General features: G+C 40.7%; 3 protein-coding genes across 6 annotated transcripts in view; all 3 read left to right on the forward strand.

Moving 5' to 3' along the window:
- Positions 1–3,003, forward strand: part of LOC121328671 (1-phosphatidylinositol 4,5-bisphosphate phosphodiesterase eta-2-like) — a 112,933-nt gene extending 109,930 nt beyond the window's left edge. For all 4 annotated transcript variants that reach the window (XM_041273594.1, XM_041273595.1, XM_041273593.1 and 1 more), the window contains exon 24: positions 331–3,003. In XM_041273594.1, the coding sequence (XP_041129528.1) occupies positions 331–2,009 (1,679 nt within the window). In that variant the 3' untranslated portion in view covers positions 2,010–3,003. The remainder of the gene's footprint in view (positions 1–330) is intronic.
- A 4,421-nt stretch (positions 3,004–7,424) lies between these two features.
- Positions 7,425–16,646, forward strand: LOC121328914 (probable glutamate receptor). Its single transcript, XM_041274059.1, has 11 exons — positions 7,425–7,520; positions 8,202–8,281; positions 9,675–9,691; positions 9,944–9,997; positions 10,494–10,673; positions 11,116–11,342; positions 12,144–12,241; positions 13,160–13,377; positions 13,727–13,946; positions 14,509–14,756; positions 14,934–16,646. The coding sequence occupies exons 2-11, from the start codon at positions 8,218–8,220 to the stop codon at positions 15,030–15,032; spliced, it is 1,425 nt and encodes a 474-aa protein (XP_041129993.1). The 5' UTR covers positions 7,425–7,520; positions 8,202–8,217; the 3' UTR covers positions 15,033–16,646.
- A 1,291-nt stretch (positions 16,647–17,937) lies between these two features.
- The window catches only part of LOC121328301 (MORN repeat-containing protein 1-like), a 49,555-nt gene continuing 48,885 nt past the window's right edge, over positions 17,938–18,607 (forward strand). Inside the window, exon 1 of the mRNA XM_041272908.1 lies at positions 17,938–18,466. Coding sequence (XP_041128842.1) covers positions 18,464–18,466 — 3 coding nt within the window. The 5' untranslated portion in view covers positions 17,938–18,463. The remainder of the gene's footprint in view (positions 18,467–18,607) is intronic.

An 18,607-nucleotide genomic window follows, 5' to 3' on the forward strand; every position in this document is an offset into this window, starting at 1 on the left:
TAATGTATTTTCTAGCTGAGCTAATCAAGTCTGCAATATGCAGGTGTTCTTCGCATCTGAATTCAGCTGCGGTTCAGATGTCCGTTAAATGGTTTGTCGAGAAGCCGTTCCTTTCTTTTGAAAAACTTTACCATAAAAGCTTCATCGTTGCTCAGATCTTCCTAATTAAGCATTGCTGCAATGCAAAAGCTATGTAAAAAGGTGGTGTACGCGTATTGAAATATTAGTGAAGAATGACGGTATACTGTCTCATGTACACCTAAAGCACAAAAAGCATGAAAAAAATGTTTATTTAACGCCATTTAATTCTGTGTTACCTCTCTTCTGCAGACAAAACAAATTCATTACAAAGAGCAGTCTCTCCTTTGCACACCCTGGAAACCATTACTGAAGAGACTTCCAGTACTGAAGACAAAGCTTCCATTTCTCCTCATCCCATATCTCCATACTGTGCTGGTGAAGGGGCCCCTTTGCAGCTTGGTCTTACCCAAACTGCTGCCTCTGCATGTTATTCAGCAACGGGACCTGTAAGCTCATCTCTGTTGCTGCACGGCAAAACCTCCTGCTTGGATAAAGACCAGGAAGGGGTCAGCAATCACTCTTATCCACCGATGGAAGGTGCAAGAACAATGGGGGAAGTAGCCCCATGCAGGGATATCCTTGAAAACCAGAAAGATTCAAAACTAAAAACTTCAACAAATGACAAGCATGCTCCATCGCCACATACTGAAGACACTGAACAGTCAGCACAGTTTAGTTCTGTGCACTTGAACGGCCACGGTCTTAAATCTAATGCAACAAGCACGGTTAAAGGTGCACCCGAGGCTGGATCCAAACAAAACTCAAATCAGATCCTGGAAACATCGAGTATTATGTCCATGACCAACACATCTCAAAGAGCGCAGGCTTTGAAAGTGTTGTTTGGCACGGAGAAACCTCCGGCATCCCTGTCTGGACCACGCATGTTGGTGCGTAGATCGAAAAGCGAGGGGCATGTCAAAGCAGCGTCCATTGGGAGCAACCAGTCTCCACTGCCAGAGGTCTATACCGATGTCACCATGAACGACAGGCTTTGGAGTAAATTAGACAGCAGCAGCCACAGGGACAGTGTGTCGTCTTCCTCTAGCATATCCTCCACTGACACTGTGATTGACCTGTCATTGCCTAACTTGGCCCGGAAGAGCCTGTCAGACCTGAACAACTCCCAGGAGGAGTCATCTTTGGATGCCTTTTTGGACAACAGAAGTATCCGTCCACGGTCTGCGACCTCTGGATGTGAAATCCAAAGGGTTAGCAAAAGCAAGTCTAACCCTAACCTTAGGACTGAGGAGGAATCTGAAATCAAAGACGAAATCCAGCCGAGACCTTTAGCAAAGGAATCTCCGGACAACTGTCGAGTGATGCAGAGGAGACACACGTGGAGCCGGCTCTATATGGAAGGTCTCAAGCAGTCGTCCCCAGCCAAGAAGACTATGACGCCGGCCATCAAGGAAATGGACAGTCTCTCCAAATCCAAGAGCCTGGGGGATCTCACATCGGATGACATTGCGTCAAACTTCGAGGGCAAGTACAGGAGCATCAGCAGGAGCTTTGTCACCAGGTCCATGAGGGATCGACTGAAGCCTCCTCAGAAAAACCCAGACGACTTGACGGAGCAGCTCAAGAGGCTGACTGCGGTGGAGCCCTTAACCTCCAGCGACTTCACTCCTTCAACCCCTGCAGAGCCAGAGGAGGACTTTTATCTTCCGAGACGATCATCTTCCAGGAGTCAGAGCAGGGTGCGCTACATCGCGAACAGGGCCAAGCAGGCGCAGGAGAGGCAGCGGCTCCAAGGCATGTCTCAGATGAACGGCGGTCCGATCGAGGAGCGGGGGAACCCCGAGGGGTCGTGCTGCGTCAGCGCAAGCGTCTGCACCGACTCGGACCTCCTTGGACAGCTCCTTCCTCCACCGCAGGGCCAGAACTTGCCAAACCCAGAGACTGAGGTGTTTTTCATGCTGAAGCTTTGAGTCTTTGGGAGGATGGTCAAAAAAATAAAAGCTGCTGTTCACAAGGTTCCAAAAAAAACAGGCTAACCTGGTTTTATGCCATTCAGATTTTTAGACATAATGGGGTACATTTTTATTTGATGATATATATTTTTTTAGCTTTCAACCCATGTTTGACACACATGTGTATACAAAACCTAGTATCCGACATGTTAATGAAGCACTGGTTGTATCTTTAATTACTTTGAATTATATTAATCCCCAAACCTCGTCTATGCCTGCTTTTCCCCCAACACGTTTTGAAGACCGTGTATATGAAAACATAGCATAGGATCGATATGTTTAAAGATTAAGGAGAAAAAGCTTGTTATTGGTTGAAAACTTTCCAAAGCCTTTAAAACACAGTTGGAAGGAAAGTAAACGTTCCACTGAAATTAATGCGTGTCACTTTTGTCAACACTTTTAAACACTAATAATGGACCTTGTTCAATGAACTCTTGTTACATCACACTCCACCTTAGAAACGACCTGGGTTCTATAGTGCTTAATAATAATAATAATAATAATAATAATAATAATAATAATAATAATAATAATAATAATAATAATAATATCACTGAAGTAAAAATGTTGAATGCTGTGCGTTTCCTTCTGTACAGGCCATTTAAAAGGCAAGATAAAAAAAGGGAAATCAAGTAAATGCTTTTTGAGTTGAGTTTGAACCAGCTTGACTCTCCAAATAGAAATAGTGATGGTATGGTTGTTCTGCTGTCTGGGGTTGATTAGCCCATGCAGGCAGGATCGGCTACATGCGATCAGTCCTATTGGTTAATCAAATGGCCTTCTCTGTACCTTGTGTTTTCTAAGTAGTTTTGTCTAACACATGGACTGGTTTTCTAACATGTAGATGGCTGGGTTATCTCTCTGTTTACCAGACCTCAAAACAGACCTACCTGAAATATTCTTCGAGACTGGCTTTTGAAGGCACAAGTGAGTTGTAATAATAATAATAATAATAATAATATAAATAATAATAATAATAATAATAACAGTCACTACCATCAGTTTTGGACCAGATCAATCCTTTACAACTAATGTGCCGTAACTTATATCTTATTATTGTTCACTTATATATAAACATTGTAATACAATTTAAATACAACAACAACACAGGCTGAAAAAATAAATAAATCTAAGTAAATGTGTGTGTGTGTGTGTATATAAATGTATTGCACATTATTAACTTTGTAAAATCAAATACGGTCACTGTTATTCTTATTCAAATAAGAAGTGTCACTTTGAATTTTGAATGAAGTGCCCTCCTTCAGTATGTGTTTACAGTGCGTGCAGCCGCGGAGCAGCTAGACTGTACAATATCGGGTTAACAGTATGTGTTTTTGTATTGGGATGACTGTCCTCTTTAAACCAATGGGTTCTATTGTAAAAGCTACCACCTAAATGTTTTCATATCACATTGCAAATTGTACTGTATGTGCCACCTTCCCAGACTAAGTATAACTGGAAGAGATACCCTGCATGGTACGAATCTCTGTCTCGGGTTGAAGTGTCATTTCCCGGGGGGGAGGGGTCATACATGCCATTTGTCATTTTTAAATTGGTATTTTTATGATATGATGCTGTTAAGAGCACCTTTCTTATTTTTTACCGTCCGCACTGCCATGCCAGTTTTCAGTATACATTTAGGTACTGTAATTAGAAATTTATATATATATATATATATATGATTTTTGTTTCTTTTACTTTTTTGATGTCATTTGTTTTTAGGTTCATTTGCCATTTGTATCATCTTCATGTTAAAATATTTTATATGTAAATTTACTTCGTAAAAAAAAAAAAATGACTTGTATAAAAATAAAGAATTACAGTACAAACAGGACTTGCAAAAAAAAAGTTTTTTTCTGTGTATCAGAACTTTTGATCACTTCATGTAAATCGACACTAATTAAATAAAAGTACTTCATCTTTGCAAACGTATTTCAGAGTTTTGTCTGTCTCTCTCGCAGAAGTAACGTTGAGTTTTCTGAAGTTTTTGGTAACCTAGCAGTGGAACACAGTCAACTGTGTAAGTAGCAGTTTTGCAGTAGGTCACAAAGAGCAAATAACTTCACTTTGATATTCCAAACTTGTTATGCAATATCTGCTGGATGGCTCTCACACACACACAGGTATAGTAATCCTGGAAACATAAAGACCTGAACACTGATTTAGTAGTTTGAGCCTGTGCTACAGTCATATCTCCTCACAAAACATTATAACCAATTCACTGTAATGTCCTGATACCAATATAACTCCAATAGCTTTGAATTTGAACATCACATGACAACCACTTCCAGTAGAATCAACACACAAACCTAATCCTAACCATGAAACACAACTTTACCCCAAACTTTCAACTCAAGCCTTTGTCACTATCAGATTTCAAAACTGATATTCCGTCTCCCCCCCCACCCCCGGTCCGTCCCTCTGTCCCTGAGCAGTACGATCAAAATAATTTTCTCAGTACAGGAGATGCTGTTAGAAGTGTTGTTGAATCTCTGTGATAGACATTGTGTAGCGTGCCTCATGAATCCATCCTTCTCTGTCCCTGTCTAGCCAACAGACCTGTGACCTGATTCAAGTTCAAAATCTCCACATTCCAGGAAACAGGTTTATTTTCATAACATGCTGTCAACTTCACTTCAATTCCTTGCCTCACGAACAACCTTTAGATTTTCACAGCTCCACATGCAGTCTACTAGTTAATGTATAAATGTCAGAGCAAAAAGGAGGTATTCGGCACAGGACGAGGCTTCGTTCTACTTCATTAAACAATATTCATAACAGGCATCAATTAATAAATTAGTTAGCAGACACTTTTATCCAAAGTGACTTAAAGAGACTAGGGGGTAAAGGATGCATCAAACAGCTGCTGCTGCAGTATCACTTACAATAGGACCTCGGTTTTAAGTCTCCTCCAGAGGACAGAGCACAATTAAGTGACTTGCTCAGGGTCACACACAGAGTCAGTGGCTGAGCTGGGATTTGAACCTGGAACCTCCTGTTATTGAGTCCTTTTCTTTAACCACTGAACCCCAAGCCTCCAGCAATGCACTGGATTTTTCTGCTGGACATTACGGTGACCTCCAATAAAGAAGGGGCATCTAATAATGTAAACCATATCGCCAAAGTAAAAGGGGAGTCTAAATTGTATACCTCGCAGTGTCTGGAGGCTTTAAAGCAGCAATGCCGTTCGACGTTTATGATGTTCTCGATTACCCCACACTGAAGAAGGGGTGTTCATTTCATCATGTTTGTTTGTTTTGTCAGTTGGCACAAGAGTTCCCTAACAAACAGATAATTGTATTTAGGAATTCTCAATATATATATATATATATATATATATATATATATATATATATATATATATATATATATATAAAATTCATGTTAACCAAATGTGTGATGGGATTGGGGTGATAATACTTAAAATAACCCTGAAAATGATGTAAAAGCAAATGTAGGCCTCAGGGTGCGGTTTCCACGGCAGCAGCCTCAAGCCTGATCTTTGCTTTCAGATCTCCGCATGACAGCGCAAACTTTCCTGGTCTTTACACCGGCCGCTGACTGACAAAAACTTTACCCTGTTGTCATCTCCACAAAGGACATCTTCATTAGAATTCCGGGAGCACCCTGGCTAACTTCAAATCCTTATTTATAAAGACGGTTGCATTGTAGCGCCTCACTCAAACTGCAGCTTGAAGTCTATTGAGTTCAGTTAAATGAAGGAATGCTGTTGTCACTTGAGTTGCAAACCCCCTAGTGGCTTTGGCACCGGTCTTTTTGGATCAGCTGGAAATGAAAAATAAATTTAAAAAGTAAATCATAACATTTATGAAAATATATATTATCTCTAATCAGTTACATTTTAAAAACAGCCCTCCAGAGGCCTAATATAAACAGACCTACAGATAGTCTGAAAAGGCCTCTCAGCACTTGATTTTGTGTTTCATTGTCTCTTATCTAAGCTGGACCTGGTTTGCAGAAGAAACAAATGCTTTTATTCACCTTTGGTGACTGTTTCTTTACCTGGTTGTTACAAACGCAATATTAATAATGGTGTCATTGAATAATAAAGCAATTGAACGAGGTTCAGTTAAGCGTAAGGTTATGCCTGTGCTGTTTTCACATGGGTTAGAAGCATGTTGCGAAATAGAAAAAAAAAAAAACACTGCAGGGAGCTCTGAGGAACCTTAAGATTGACCTTGTCTCTACTGGAATAGTACATAACTTTTATACTGCGACTCTAGAAACAGTTGAGCTACAGCCTCATTGTGAAGAAACAAACGCAGTTACATTGTTATTTATGCAGTCAAAGTGAAGAACTTTGCTATTGTAGCCAGTTTCACGCAAAGGTCAATGCACGTGCTGTACAGGACATGTAGCTCCAAGTTAAACAGGGTTTCCATCCAGTGCCTGCTGACAAAACGGTCGCCATGCAAGCAAAGTGTGACGGGCAGAGTCCACACCTGTAACCTTCGAACCACTACCATTACTTGGCCACCGGTAATCAGCTGAGATGACGTTTTTGGGTGCTCAGTCTGCTAGGAGAAGTTCGTGCTTCAAGATCCGAGCTGATCCGAGTTCTCCCGCTTTGTTCCTAAACCCCAATTGATATCCAAGTTGAGCGACAAAACTCGGTTTCCATGCAGTGAGAGTTTGACGGATGTTTGGCGGTTCTTTCCCAGCAAGTCTTGCGACTCAGAGCCTATTAATCTGTGTACAAAATTGAAAGGATGGATGCTTAGTCAGATCAACATAGTGAGCTGTGGTTAACCTCAATCCAGTTCTTTGAAGGTGATAATTCACACCCTTTTCTGCAGAGCAATGCAGTGGGACTTAAGCGCTGAGACGTCACTGTAAAGAAGCAGGAAAGAGAAAATTTAATTCTTTAAAGCTGCGCGACAGAACCTTGAGACTGCAATTCCAGCGAATGAAAGGATACATACTTGAGTAAGACAGGTTATGGTCAACAGGAGGTACACTTGAGATCAGCCACTGACCCACTGTGTGACCCCGAGCAAGTCACTGTACCTCCTTGTGCTCCGTCTTTCGGGCGACGTGTTCTTGTGAGTGACTCTGCAGCTGATGCATAGTTCACACACCCTAGTCTCGCATCTTGTAAAGCGCTTTGTGATGGTGGTCCTCTATGAAAGGCGTTATATAAAAATAAACATTATTATTATTGTGTTGGAGGGATTTTCTCTTGATCCACCTTACCAGATCTGTAGACTTCCAGTTAGCTTTTACAAGTTTCATTACGGTTTTTGTTCCTTAATTATAAAAAAAAACCCAATTCATACCCCAGTCTCTGTTAGAGCCAGCAGTGAATTTGGCAGGTCTCAGTGAGCCACACAGCTGTGTCTCTGCCTCTCTCCACCCCCACCTCCAATTGGTTAACACAGCCTTTTAAAGCTCACCCCTAGCCTTCACGATCTGAATTTCCTCACATTACAAAGAAGAGGGGAACTGAAGGTAAGCATTACGCTTGCTTTATCTGCACTGTAAATATTATGTTCACAAACCTGTAATTATTGTTTTGGTTTCAGGTATTAGGTCGGTATAGTGTATATATAAAGCTATGGCCAAAAGTTTAGCATTATCTAGAATTTTATAATTGAGACATACTAATAGAAACATTATATATATATATATATATATATATATATATATATATATATATATATATATAATATATATATATATAAATATATATAAAACATAATTTAGATATTTTATTTACCATCACATAATCAAAGAAACTACAAAGTGTACAAAAAACTTTTATTATCTTAAAAGTATACTGGAAGCCACAGTAGTAGTACAGTATTTCATATTAGTTTTCAAAATATTATTTATTTATGTTTTCAGTTTTTCATTAAGTATATGGAAAACTACAAAGCAGTGTGTAATTCAGTATGTTAACATAACATTATCTGCAGGTTTCATTCGACTCTATGAAGGAAAATTATTAATTCTATAGGATGATACAAAATTTCTATCTATCTATCTAAGAATATTGAATTATATAATTAATTAATGTGGGATGTGATTATTTACCAGACGGATCAAATATGCATTACAGGCTTCTAATCAAACGTATCCGGTCACTGGTGCCTCCCTGTCCCAGTAATAACTGCTGGTTTTTGTTTGCAGTTACTGGTGTGTGACAATGAGGAAGGCTCTGGTTCTGTTGTGTGGGTCTGTCCTGATGCTGGCTCACTTCTGCGCGGCAGGTAGGCAACAGCATCGTGGCGTTTCTATTAGTTTCTGAAGGCAGATGTGACAGTACTCCGCATGAAGACACACTGACAAAAAAAACTTGGTATCTGGTTGAAACGTCTGTAATATATAACACAGCTAAACGTGCAAAAGAATCTCCAGACAATACTGCAAAAAAATTCAATAACAGCGCTGCTCGCTCTTTGAATCCCACACCATCAGCCAAAGCACCAAACTGACGCCTGTCCTGTTTGCCAAAAAAAATAATAATAATAATAATAATAATACAGAATATCATTCAAATGCTGTTTCCAAGGCTTCTTATAAAAAAGGGGGAAATGAGAGCAGTTTTAAGTGGTGTAGTTGTCATATTTTGAAAGGAAGAGATGACGTGCCTGTCACTAGCACCCTCGGACACTGCTGACCTTTAGCTGCTTTCCCAAAGTCTGAACGCTTGTTTACTCTTTGCCGGCTCCTGTCTCCTCCAGCATGACTTCCTCGGTCCTGACATGCTGAATTGACACGCTCAATGACATTGGTCACAGTTTATGGTAATCGGCAGATGTCAGTGCTCCAGAGCAGTCACTGGCGGGGCAAGCCCGTCTTACTGAGCACAGATTCCCTGCTCTGTCTGTCGCTGAGGAGGCCAGCCCTTGGGTTCACCGGAACACAGCTCTGTTTGGCACCCTTCAGAACTGACACCGCGGGAGGTGCACAGATTTCAATCGGGTGCGCTGTTTACCTCGCAGTGTGTACTTGTGATTCTTTCGTGCGCCTCAATGAACGCATTGACCAAGGAGAGAGGGGTTTAAAAAAAAAAGAGGACGACAAGAGGGTCTTTGTTTCTCGCTGTTAAAGTTGAGAATTAGTGACTTTACAAAGAAGATTAAGTGCGTTCTTTTAAAAAGCTCTAGAGCGGTTGGAGAATAGAGGAAGTGGCGCGTTAAAAGATATAGCTTAAAATAACACAAGAAGCTTGAACTATTTGGTGGGGGCTGGGGAGGTGGGATTGAATCCTTTTGAAATACATTCTTCACTTTTTTCCCCTTTCTTTTTTTTTCTTAATCTATGTATTTAGGGAACTCCTATACAGCTTTAATTGATTTAGCTTAGGACATTTGATAAGATATACTGCACAAACAATCAAGCAGCTTAACTTGAGGATAACAAAGACTTAACAACACACAACAGGAATGTTTTAAGATATTTTTTTAGTTTAATTTCAGTTATTTTTGTGCAACACATGGGAACAATAAAATATAAATAAATATAACAAAAATAAATAAATACATTGAAAACAACAACTACAGTTTAGCAGCCACAGTATGCAATGTGCATGGTGTATTTGTTTGCAGTAATATTGCTTCTCACACAATTAACTAATGCAATACTATTCTTTCATTGTAGGCACTGCTGAAAATGAGGTGTGTATTTTTGTATTTTTATATATATATATATATATATATATATATATATATATATATATATTATATATATATATATATATTCTAAGACATATGACAACGTAGATCTGCAGATCTACTCCATGCAACAGTTTGGGGGGTTGGCTAGCCGATCGTAAAAGACATTGGAAACATTTGTCTGGTCTAGATGATGTTCTTTGGACAGTCCTGTTGTTTGTTTTGTTTTTCTTTCTGTACTTTTAGGGACAGTAGGACAGACACGGAACCCTGGTAGATGCACGCACTCTCAGAGTCACCACCATTCTGGTAGGAATGCAAAGACTCACTTGATTTTGAGCCCTATAACTGATACATCTCAAATCTTTGCTGATTGTAATTGGGCATGAATGTGTTATACTGCTTAGCAATGCCATTACAAGACTCCAGGTATTTACTGTATGTCTGATGGAAACATGTCTTTGCAAGCTCTTTACTCTTTTAGGATATCTGCTGCCCTCTGGTGGACAGAACCCACTTTTAATTTAGGATTTATTACATAACAGTTTGACCCATTCCATCTTTTAATACAAGCTTGACCAGTCACAGTGTATATAGGTAACAAGCTCAGACGTGTCTTATGAAACTCATAGTAAAACCAGGAATGGATCAAACTGCTATGCAGTGGGAGTCTTATTTCCATCCCTGTTTTGAAACATTGCTTTTAATTTTTCATATATATATATATATATATATATATATATATATATATATATATATATATATATATATATATATATATATATATATATTGTTATGTCATTAGCAAGAACCATACATAATGGAAAAAAACAGCGTACTGGAGGGATACTGCATAGATTTAATGAAGGAGCTGTCCAAAAAGCTGGACCTCAAATACACTATCCACCTGGTGAAGGACGGGTTCTACGGGAGGCAAGACGCCAAGGGCAACTGGAATGGGATGGTTGGAGAGGTTGTGAGATCGGTGAGCATGAAAGGGTTCCTTCCCATTGAAGTACAGAACGCACCAGGTGCAAGGGATCAGAATCTCTTTAAGAATTTATGGGAGTCTCCTGATGAATTTCCACTCGCCTCTTAGGAGTTAGTGGGGGTTTGACCCTCTAGCACAGGGGTGTCCAATCACAGTCCTGGAGGGACATCCCACTCCTGCTTTAACAGATACAATTATAACAGCAACTACGTCAGGGTCTGGACAAAGACCAAAAGTGGAAGGGTCAATTTTGGACACCCCTGCTCCAGCAAGAGGCTTTGCAAAAAAAAAAAAAATCCTTCTACTTAGTCAAAACATTAGTCAAATCACATGTTAGAGACTACTGTATATTTGTATCTGCTGCATTTCTTATAGAGTGTGAGCTGGGTGATGGAATTCAGAACCCTCTTCTCTTTTCTCTTTTTTGGAAACGCAGGAGGCAGATTTGGCCATGGCTTCTCTGACGATCACTGCCACGCGAGAGAAAGCTGTGGAGCTGACCAAGCCCTTCATGCAGACCGGGATCAGCATCATCCTGAGGAAGGATATCGTCTCCTCCGAGTCGCACTTCTTTGAGTTCCTCAACCCCTTTTCCAAGGAGACCTGGATCGGAATACTCATCGCGTACCTCATGACGTCTGTCTGTCTCTTCATTGTGGCCAGGTACGTGACTGAGGGAACACGAAGCCTGGCTTGGGTCTTGGTTTCAGGAGACTAGGTTTCAGGCACACCAGGGGAGACTTGGAGTTTGATACAGCAAAATTGCCTCAAACTAGGTCTTCTGGAACCAGGTTTCAAGCCACTACTCCTGAAAAACTGGCTTAGATCGCCTTAGTTTTAGTCTTTAAAATCATACACCAAAACTAGGACCAGAAGACAGTTGGAAATAAGTAGAGACAGACTTAGGACAGAGGGTAGGAATAACTTCATTACACAGAGAGCAGTGAGGGTATGGAATGGGTACCTAGCAATGATCATGTTCAATGGGCCGAAATGTAAATGTTCTTATGTTAAGTTAAGCCGATATACACAACCCGTCCCTTGCAATGTACATGTGTGGCCTGTTAAAGTCATCAGTTAAATTACACAATCAATAATGTGCCTGTTTTGGCTATCTTCCAAGATTTTGGTTTGATATCACATGCAAAATAAATCAGAATGACAGAATGGGGTGTTCTAATAACTGTGCACACGTCTGTATGAAAAGTGCATGGCAGGTAAGATTTAGCTTATTATATTGTTGGCTAGAAACCTTCTGCGGTCTTAAGACCGTTGTAGATCATTTGTTTTGTGGCTGGTTTTGTAAGGTCAATGTGTCGCTATTAATCACATGTGTTTGTGAGAAACCCCTTGCAAATATAAGAGAGACTGCCAAGGCGTGGAGCGGATCACAAAGCAAGCAGTGAGCAGGCGAGGTGTGAAGCTGCCCGTGTTGTTCTGAGATGTTTCCCTTGTGTTGCTCAGGCTCAGCCCGTGTGAATGGAGTGAACCCCAGACTGAAGGCAATCGGTTCACGCTGCTCCACAGCTTCTGGTATGCAGCTGGGGCCCTGACCTTGCAAGGTAACACAAAGATTGCATTGTACGTCTTTGCTCTGAAAACACGTCCGCTGGCATTTAAAACAGGGAGTCAGCTCGATAGAGGATAGTACAAGACTGGAGAAAACATGTTGGGGGGTAATGCGGGGTCAGTACGCGTTGGACAATGGTTGCTTTTCATCGTGAACAATGCATGATTCTGGAGCAGCATCTAACTGCAGCTGTGTAGAGAATGGGCTGGAGAATCAGATCTACGGCGGTGAGTTTAGTACTGTATGAGAAGAGCATTTGCTTTCAATGTTTCAGTTAATATCTTGGCTCAGTTCATTGAAAGTTTTTTGGGGTTTTTCTAACAGTAAAATAAATAAATTACAATGCGATGGAGCATGTGATTCTCAGTGGTGTACATATCCTTACGGAAACATAGCATTTATGGTGGGAAATTACTGTTAAAGCATTGCTGAAAACTGTGTACGTTTCTATATCAATTTGGTTTTTTTGTCATTTGTAAATGTATAAAATATTAAAGGCGCAGTTTATAAATAACTACAGTGTTTGTTTTAAATACTTACTTTATATGGGTGCTTAGTATTGTATTTCAGTTGCCAGATGAAAAAAAAAAAATCAGTAAAACGTAGAATTTGTAATACCGTATTCCTTCAAATTTAAGACGCCCTCAAATATAAGACGCAGACCAAATTTACCACCCTCAGCATGAGGAAAAAATAAAACGTCAAATAAATCTGCACTGGGGTCTGCTCAGAGTTTGGGCAGTAACACTTGGTTCATCTTTTCTCAGCAGTCAGCCACGTTGCTGTTTGTGTACTCGGACAGTCGTGCTTTTTGTTGGCGATTTTTAATACACGCATACTCTAAAACTCAAAGGAAACCGGAAAACAGGTAACAGGAAAACCATTAAAGAACGTTTTCTTTTGTGGACAGGTGCTGGGCCACAGCCAAAAGCCTTATCTGTCCGAGTTATCAGCGTCATCTGGTGGCTGTTCACAGTAGTGCTCCTAGCCTCTTACATCGCCAGTTTCAGCTCCATGCGCAACTCTGACAGCACAAAGCTCTCCATTGAGACTTTCGAGGACCTCGCGAAGCAGGATATCATTGAATACGGGACACTGAGGGACTCCTCCACATTCAACTTCTTTAAGGTATATTATTACTAGCATGTACTGGGTTGCTGATAATCTTGCAAGAGAGGGAGCTACCGGTAATAAGCAGAAATGACAGCAGCAGTTTAAAAAAAAATGCATATGCAATAGCTACATATCTTTTGAAATGCATTAAAGATTGAAGCATACATATACACGGTGACCACAAGAATCTGTTGCAGACTCATTCCTACAACATTAAGAATTCTAGTACAAAAAGAACATATGGATCACCTATAAAAACTAAACATCCTAGTTGGGTGGGTGGGGTGCTAGTAAAGCAAGTTGAATTGTATGTGTTTAGTAGTATGCTAACCTGTAAGTCTCCCTTTTATTTCCCCATTTAAAGAACTCCAACCAACCTGTCTACCGCATGATCTATGAGCACATGCAGAGGAGGCACAGCCTGGTATCCTCAGTGGAGGAAGGGATCAGAAAGGCGCAGGGGGGAAGCTTTGCCTTCATAGGGGAGTCCGCGTCTCTGGACCTGGCCGTGGCTCGCTACTGCAGCCTGACGAGGGTGCCTGAGGTCATTGGGATGAGGGGCTATGCAATAGCCACTAGCCTTGGTGAGAAACAGCATGCCTCCCCCTCCAGATTGCGTTGACAGCTTGAAATACGGTTGGAACGCTGGTTCATTCGGGCTGGTGGGGTTATTAGCCTAATGAGCAACGAATGCATTTTGTTCTTAAGGTAGTGGCATCTAACCTAATGTTACCAATTGGGTGTCATTTACACTTCAGAAATGCATTGGCAAAAAAAAAAAAAAAAAAAAGATGAAAATAAGTGTGTGCATTCATTCATTTATTTATTTATTCATACGTGTGCATGGTTAATGAGTGATGGTAAACATGGAATTAACTACTGTGTTACGCTATAAGGACCAGACCATGTTTAGAAGTAATAATTTGTATCATTTATTAGTTCCAAAGACTCGCATTACATTCTACATTGATCGTTACTGCCACGATCACTGACCACTCTTTTAGAAGGTTACCATGGTTAATGGTTCACTGTATTTCCCCTACATTTCTGAACCTGCTTTAGCTCTCCAGCAAACTGCTTTACCATTGCCAGCACATTTTCTTTCCAATGCACATGCACTGAAACGTGTGTGCTTGCTGTCTGCAGGCTCCCCGCTGGTAAAGAACCTGAGCGTGGCTATCCTGCAGCTGATTGACGCAGGGGAACTGGATTACCTTCGGGAGAAGTGGTGGGCCAGCACCTGTGTGTCAGAGGAAGGGGGCAGCTCGGCCCCCCTGAACCCTCACTGCCTGGGGGGGATTTTCTTCGTCCTGGGCGGGGGGCTTGCTCTGGGGGTGCTGCTGGCCCTAGTGGAGCTGGCTCTCAAATCCAAAACCAGAGCAGAGGAGCAGAAGGTGGGGAGGGCTGCTTTTCACTCTTCATTGGGTTTCTTTAAGAGAATTTTAGTTCTGCATTTGTTTTGAGACACACCCAATGGAAATTGAACTGAGTGTTGCGCCTTTGTTGCAAGCAGCCTGTTTACGGATTACGCTGCTGTTGACCCAACTGTATCTCTCCCTGTCTTATTGCAGAAGTCGTGTTGTTCGGTTTTCTCGGAGGAGCTGAGTTGCCGCTTTAGGAACAGCAGCTCTAAGAAGGACCAGGACGCACCAGAGAAAAGCAAAACTTAAGGATCTCGGCAATCGCTTCTTTAAAACTAACCTTTCTTGATTCTTCTTAGTACAGAATTACTAATAATCTGCAGAATGCTAATGGTCATTCCAACCACTCTGCCTGTCTTTTAGTCTATGCTGTTTGCAAGATTTGTGAATCCATGAGCACAATGGTATACTATATCTCTAACCCGATTCTGGCATAGTGTTATTCAGGTAGTTTTAAATGCCCAGGAAGCTTTTTTTTTCTTTTTTTTTTTCTGCAATGTTGACGGAAGTGAAAAATGTGTCAAGGGATGAAGTAAAACAGAAATTGTAGGATAGAGTACATTGAAATAAAACAAAACCAAGAGAGCATCTTAGAAAGGGTCTTGATATTGGGCAGAGGAAATGCGAGGTGCGTGGAAGTGGTCGTTATTACTGCGCTTGAACTTGTCCAGGCAATCATTAAGACGTGGGTGAAGTGGGGGTTGAAATTGTCTGCCGATCTGTAACTACACAGGTTTCACAGCCCTAGATTATAAGCACTAATATTATGTTTCTTATGTAGTGTAGCACATATGATCAGTGCATTTCAGGGCCTGGTATAGCAGCTGCTAGTGCTTTAATCAATACACTCAAGGTTCTCCTCCAGTCAATGCCTAGTTCCATACCCCCAATATTATCCAGTTTCTGATGTACATATAACATCAGAAATAAGGAATACCTTTCCATAGCTACAGCCTCAGTCAATAGACATGCCTATACGACTGCCATTGCTGTGGATACATGTCATTTCTAGGTCACAGACACACACGTCATAGCCAAGGCACCTCTGCAGAACACATGCGTTCAGACTCCAAACTCTTTAGTTTAGTCTGGAATTCTCAACCCAGGTTATCCAAACAGCTGTCAGCATAGCGTGAATGACCTGCTGTTCCATACATACAGCACCTTTGTTTATGAAAGTTTGTTAGAAGTCATAGCCTGTGCTGTACCCCTCTCTAACATTTCAGGTTCTGAATAAACCATCTGCAGTTCTTTAAAGGGCTATATCTACTACTTTCAAAACAACCGTGTTGCTAATATGCATCACCTTTAGATTTTAAACTAAATATCTATTCAAACTCTGTTGCTGGTATGAATATTCAAGATTTCTAGGCAGGTCTGAGGCATACTGCTAATAAACATCCTGGTATTATGTTTCTGTTTGGCATAGAAATGTTCTGCATGCAGATCCATTGGTGTCCTACAAATTCTGGCTATATGATAAAAAATATATATGTTTGGTAAAGCAAAAGGAAAGCCATTGTCACCTAAATCATGAGCTTTATGAAAGCCAACCACATTTGTTAAGCAGTTCTGTAAAGGAATGTGATTACATTGATGATAACACGCTGCCTGTTAGAAATCTTCCTTTAAACTGAACTGCTGTTCATTGTAACTGAATTCACTTTTAAACTGCTTACGTTTTCACATCCAAAGTGTGTTATTATTACAATCACTCTGTAGCATTAACAAATGGTTCTGCTTTGTACCTGCAGTAGAAATGAATCCACGCTATGATCAAAGAACAGAAGCACATATATGTAACACTGTGATCAAAAACTGAACTAACTGAGATATAACCTAATAAAAGCAACTGCTAACAAACACATGTTTTCGCTTCATCTGTTTTGCAAGGTGGTTTTGATTGCATTGTGCTTCAGAAAATGTGTGTTCGTTTGTTAGTGGAACGCACGACAAAATTTACTTGCATCCTCTATATCCTCTATATATATATATAACCCTGAATCATGGGCTGCCACCACCTGCTGGCACTTAATACATTCTGAAGTCTCACCATTTGCAGCTGTAGACTTGATGTAAAACTTCACACTAGGTTAGCCAATAAAAAGCAGAAGGACTTTGTCACAAGGTAAAGAAAAAATCATTTGTTTTATTCTTCTATGATATTAATGAAGGTACAAACCACCAGCACTTTTAATTTGTGGGTCTCTGCAGCATTTGCACTGCAGTTTCTTCAATGATAGTTGCTTTACATTTTGAAGGACTGAAAACCCATTCTAGCTGTGCACTCGGTCCCGTTATTTAAATGATCAGGTAGCCAGGGGGTCTGAGCAATCAGTTAAATAATCAGGCTGCTAGCTGCATGAACTCCTAATAGTGTACATCCACACTAAGGCAATGCAGTGATAAGTGGAATATTGAAGACTGGGTCTTTAGCTGGGGCCTGGCTCCAATAATACTATACAAGCAGAACATACTGAGTTTGAAATCTTGCACTGGCTGCACACAGTCCGACACGCTGTCAAAAGCCAATGAAAACACACGATTAAATTTACATCCTAAAATACTTCTTAGGCTCAAAATTTATTTTACAGAATAATCGTATACAGTACAAATGCTGCATTTGGAAGAGCAAGTCAATGCTGGGTCAGTACCTCCCTTTTGTATATGACATGAAATGTGTTTTTTTTTTTTTTGTATTGTATTAAGTACATGCTGTTTTAATTTAAAATAATTGCAAATGTGTCATTTTGACTGGAGGGCCAGACTCCAGGGACAAGGATTGATCAAAACAGACTTCTCCTGTACTGTATAATTGGAGAAGTCTCACCCCAGCTGCGTAAGGCTTGGCAGGTACAGGAGAGAGGACAGCAGCCAAGTCCTAATGCGTCTGTGCCGCTGCTCAGCATGTCAGTTATGAACAAGTACGGTAACAAGTGCTTCAGAGGGTTACTATGGATACCGTTTCAAAACCTCGACCGAAATTGATGTAATCCCACATTTGCTTTCATTTCCTATTTTTCTTCCCCAATATATGCTTTTAACAGACAGGATGTACAAACTTTCCAGCCTGTACTGGGAGGGAGGGAAGGAATGCCTATAAAATTAAAAACAAATTATGTCATGAAAGCTCAAATCTGTGCTGTGCTTGACAGCGTTAGACGAATGCAGTGCCGCGAGATCTATTCAGCTGAGCTATGCATCAGCAGATAGACATGCAGTTGACTTTTCATTATTTAGAATAGAGCTCCCACTGGAATTATAGTTTCTATACCAGATAAATATGCTAAAGAAACGCCCATGCAAGCGTATATAACCTTAATACAGTCCCAAACAAAGGGCTGTATTTTAGTGATGTGACAGCAGACCCCAGAAACTTTGCAATGCAGTGTATTGCATTCGTATGTAGCCTCTAAAGCAAGACCACCTTGGCAAACGGTGACAGCTAAACACTCATTTAAATATCTGGGGTTAGTTTCATTAATAATTATTGCGTTTCCGATACTGGAACTTTAACGATACCAGTCGACCACGCCTACTCCATTTTCCACGCCCCTGGAAACAAATCCAGGCATGACAAAGCCGTTGCTAAGGACGCCCCAAGAGGAAGATGGCTGCTTCCAGTAAACAGCAAAGAAATTCGAGATACCACATCGGAGAAGTGAAACATCAACTCCGGGATGGTAAAAACAAATTAAATTAAATCTCATAAAAAGCGGAAACGAGTTTATTTCTTTGTGTTGTGCAGGAATGGGGATCACTATGAAGGAGGCTGGATACTGGACCAGAGACAAGGTCATGGCATGCTTTGTTTTATAGACGGC

The sequence above is a fragment of the Polyodon spathula genome, chromosome 16, assembly GCF_017654505.1.
Source record: "Polyodon spathula isolate WHYD16114869_AA chromosome 16, ASM1765450v1, whole genome shotgun sequence".
Lineage (NCBI taxonomy): Eukaryota > Metazoa > Chordata > Actinopteri > Acipenseriformes > Polyodontidae > Polyodon > Polyodon spathula.

Coding starts and splice junctions, on each gene's coding strand:
- LOC121328914 (XM_041274059.1), top strand. CDS start 8,218: ATGAGGAAGGCTCTGGTTCTGTTGTGTGGGTCTGTCCTGATGCTGGCT. Junction 11,343..12,143: donor TGTCTCTTCATTGTGGCCAG/GTACGTGACTGA, acceptor TGTGTTGCTCAG/GCTCAGCCCGTGTGAATGGA. Junction 13,378..13,726: donor CCACATTCAACTTCTTTAAG/GTATATTATTAC, acceptor CCCCATTTAAAG/AACTCCAACCAACCTGTCTA.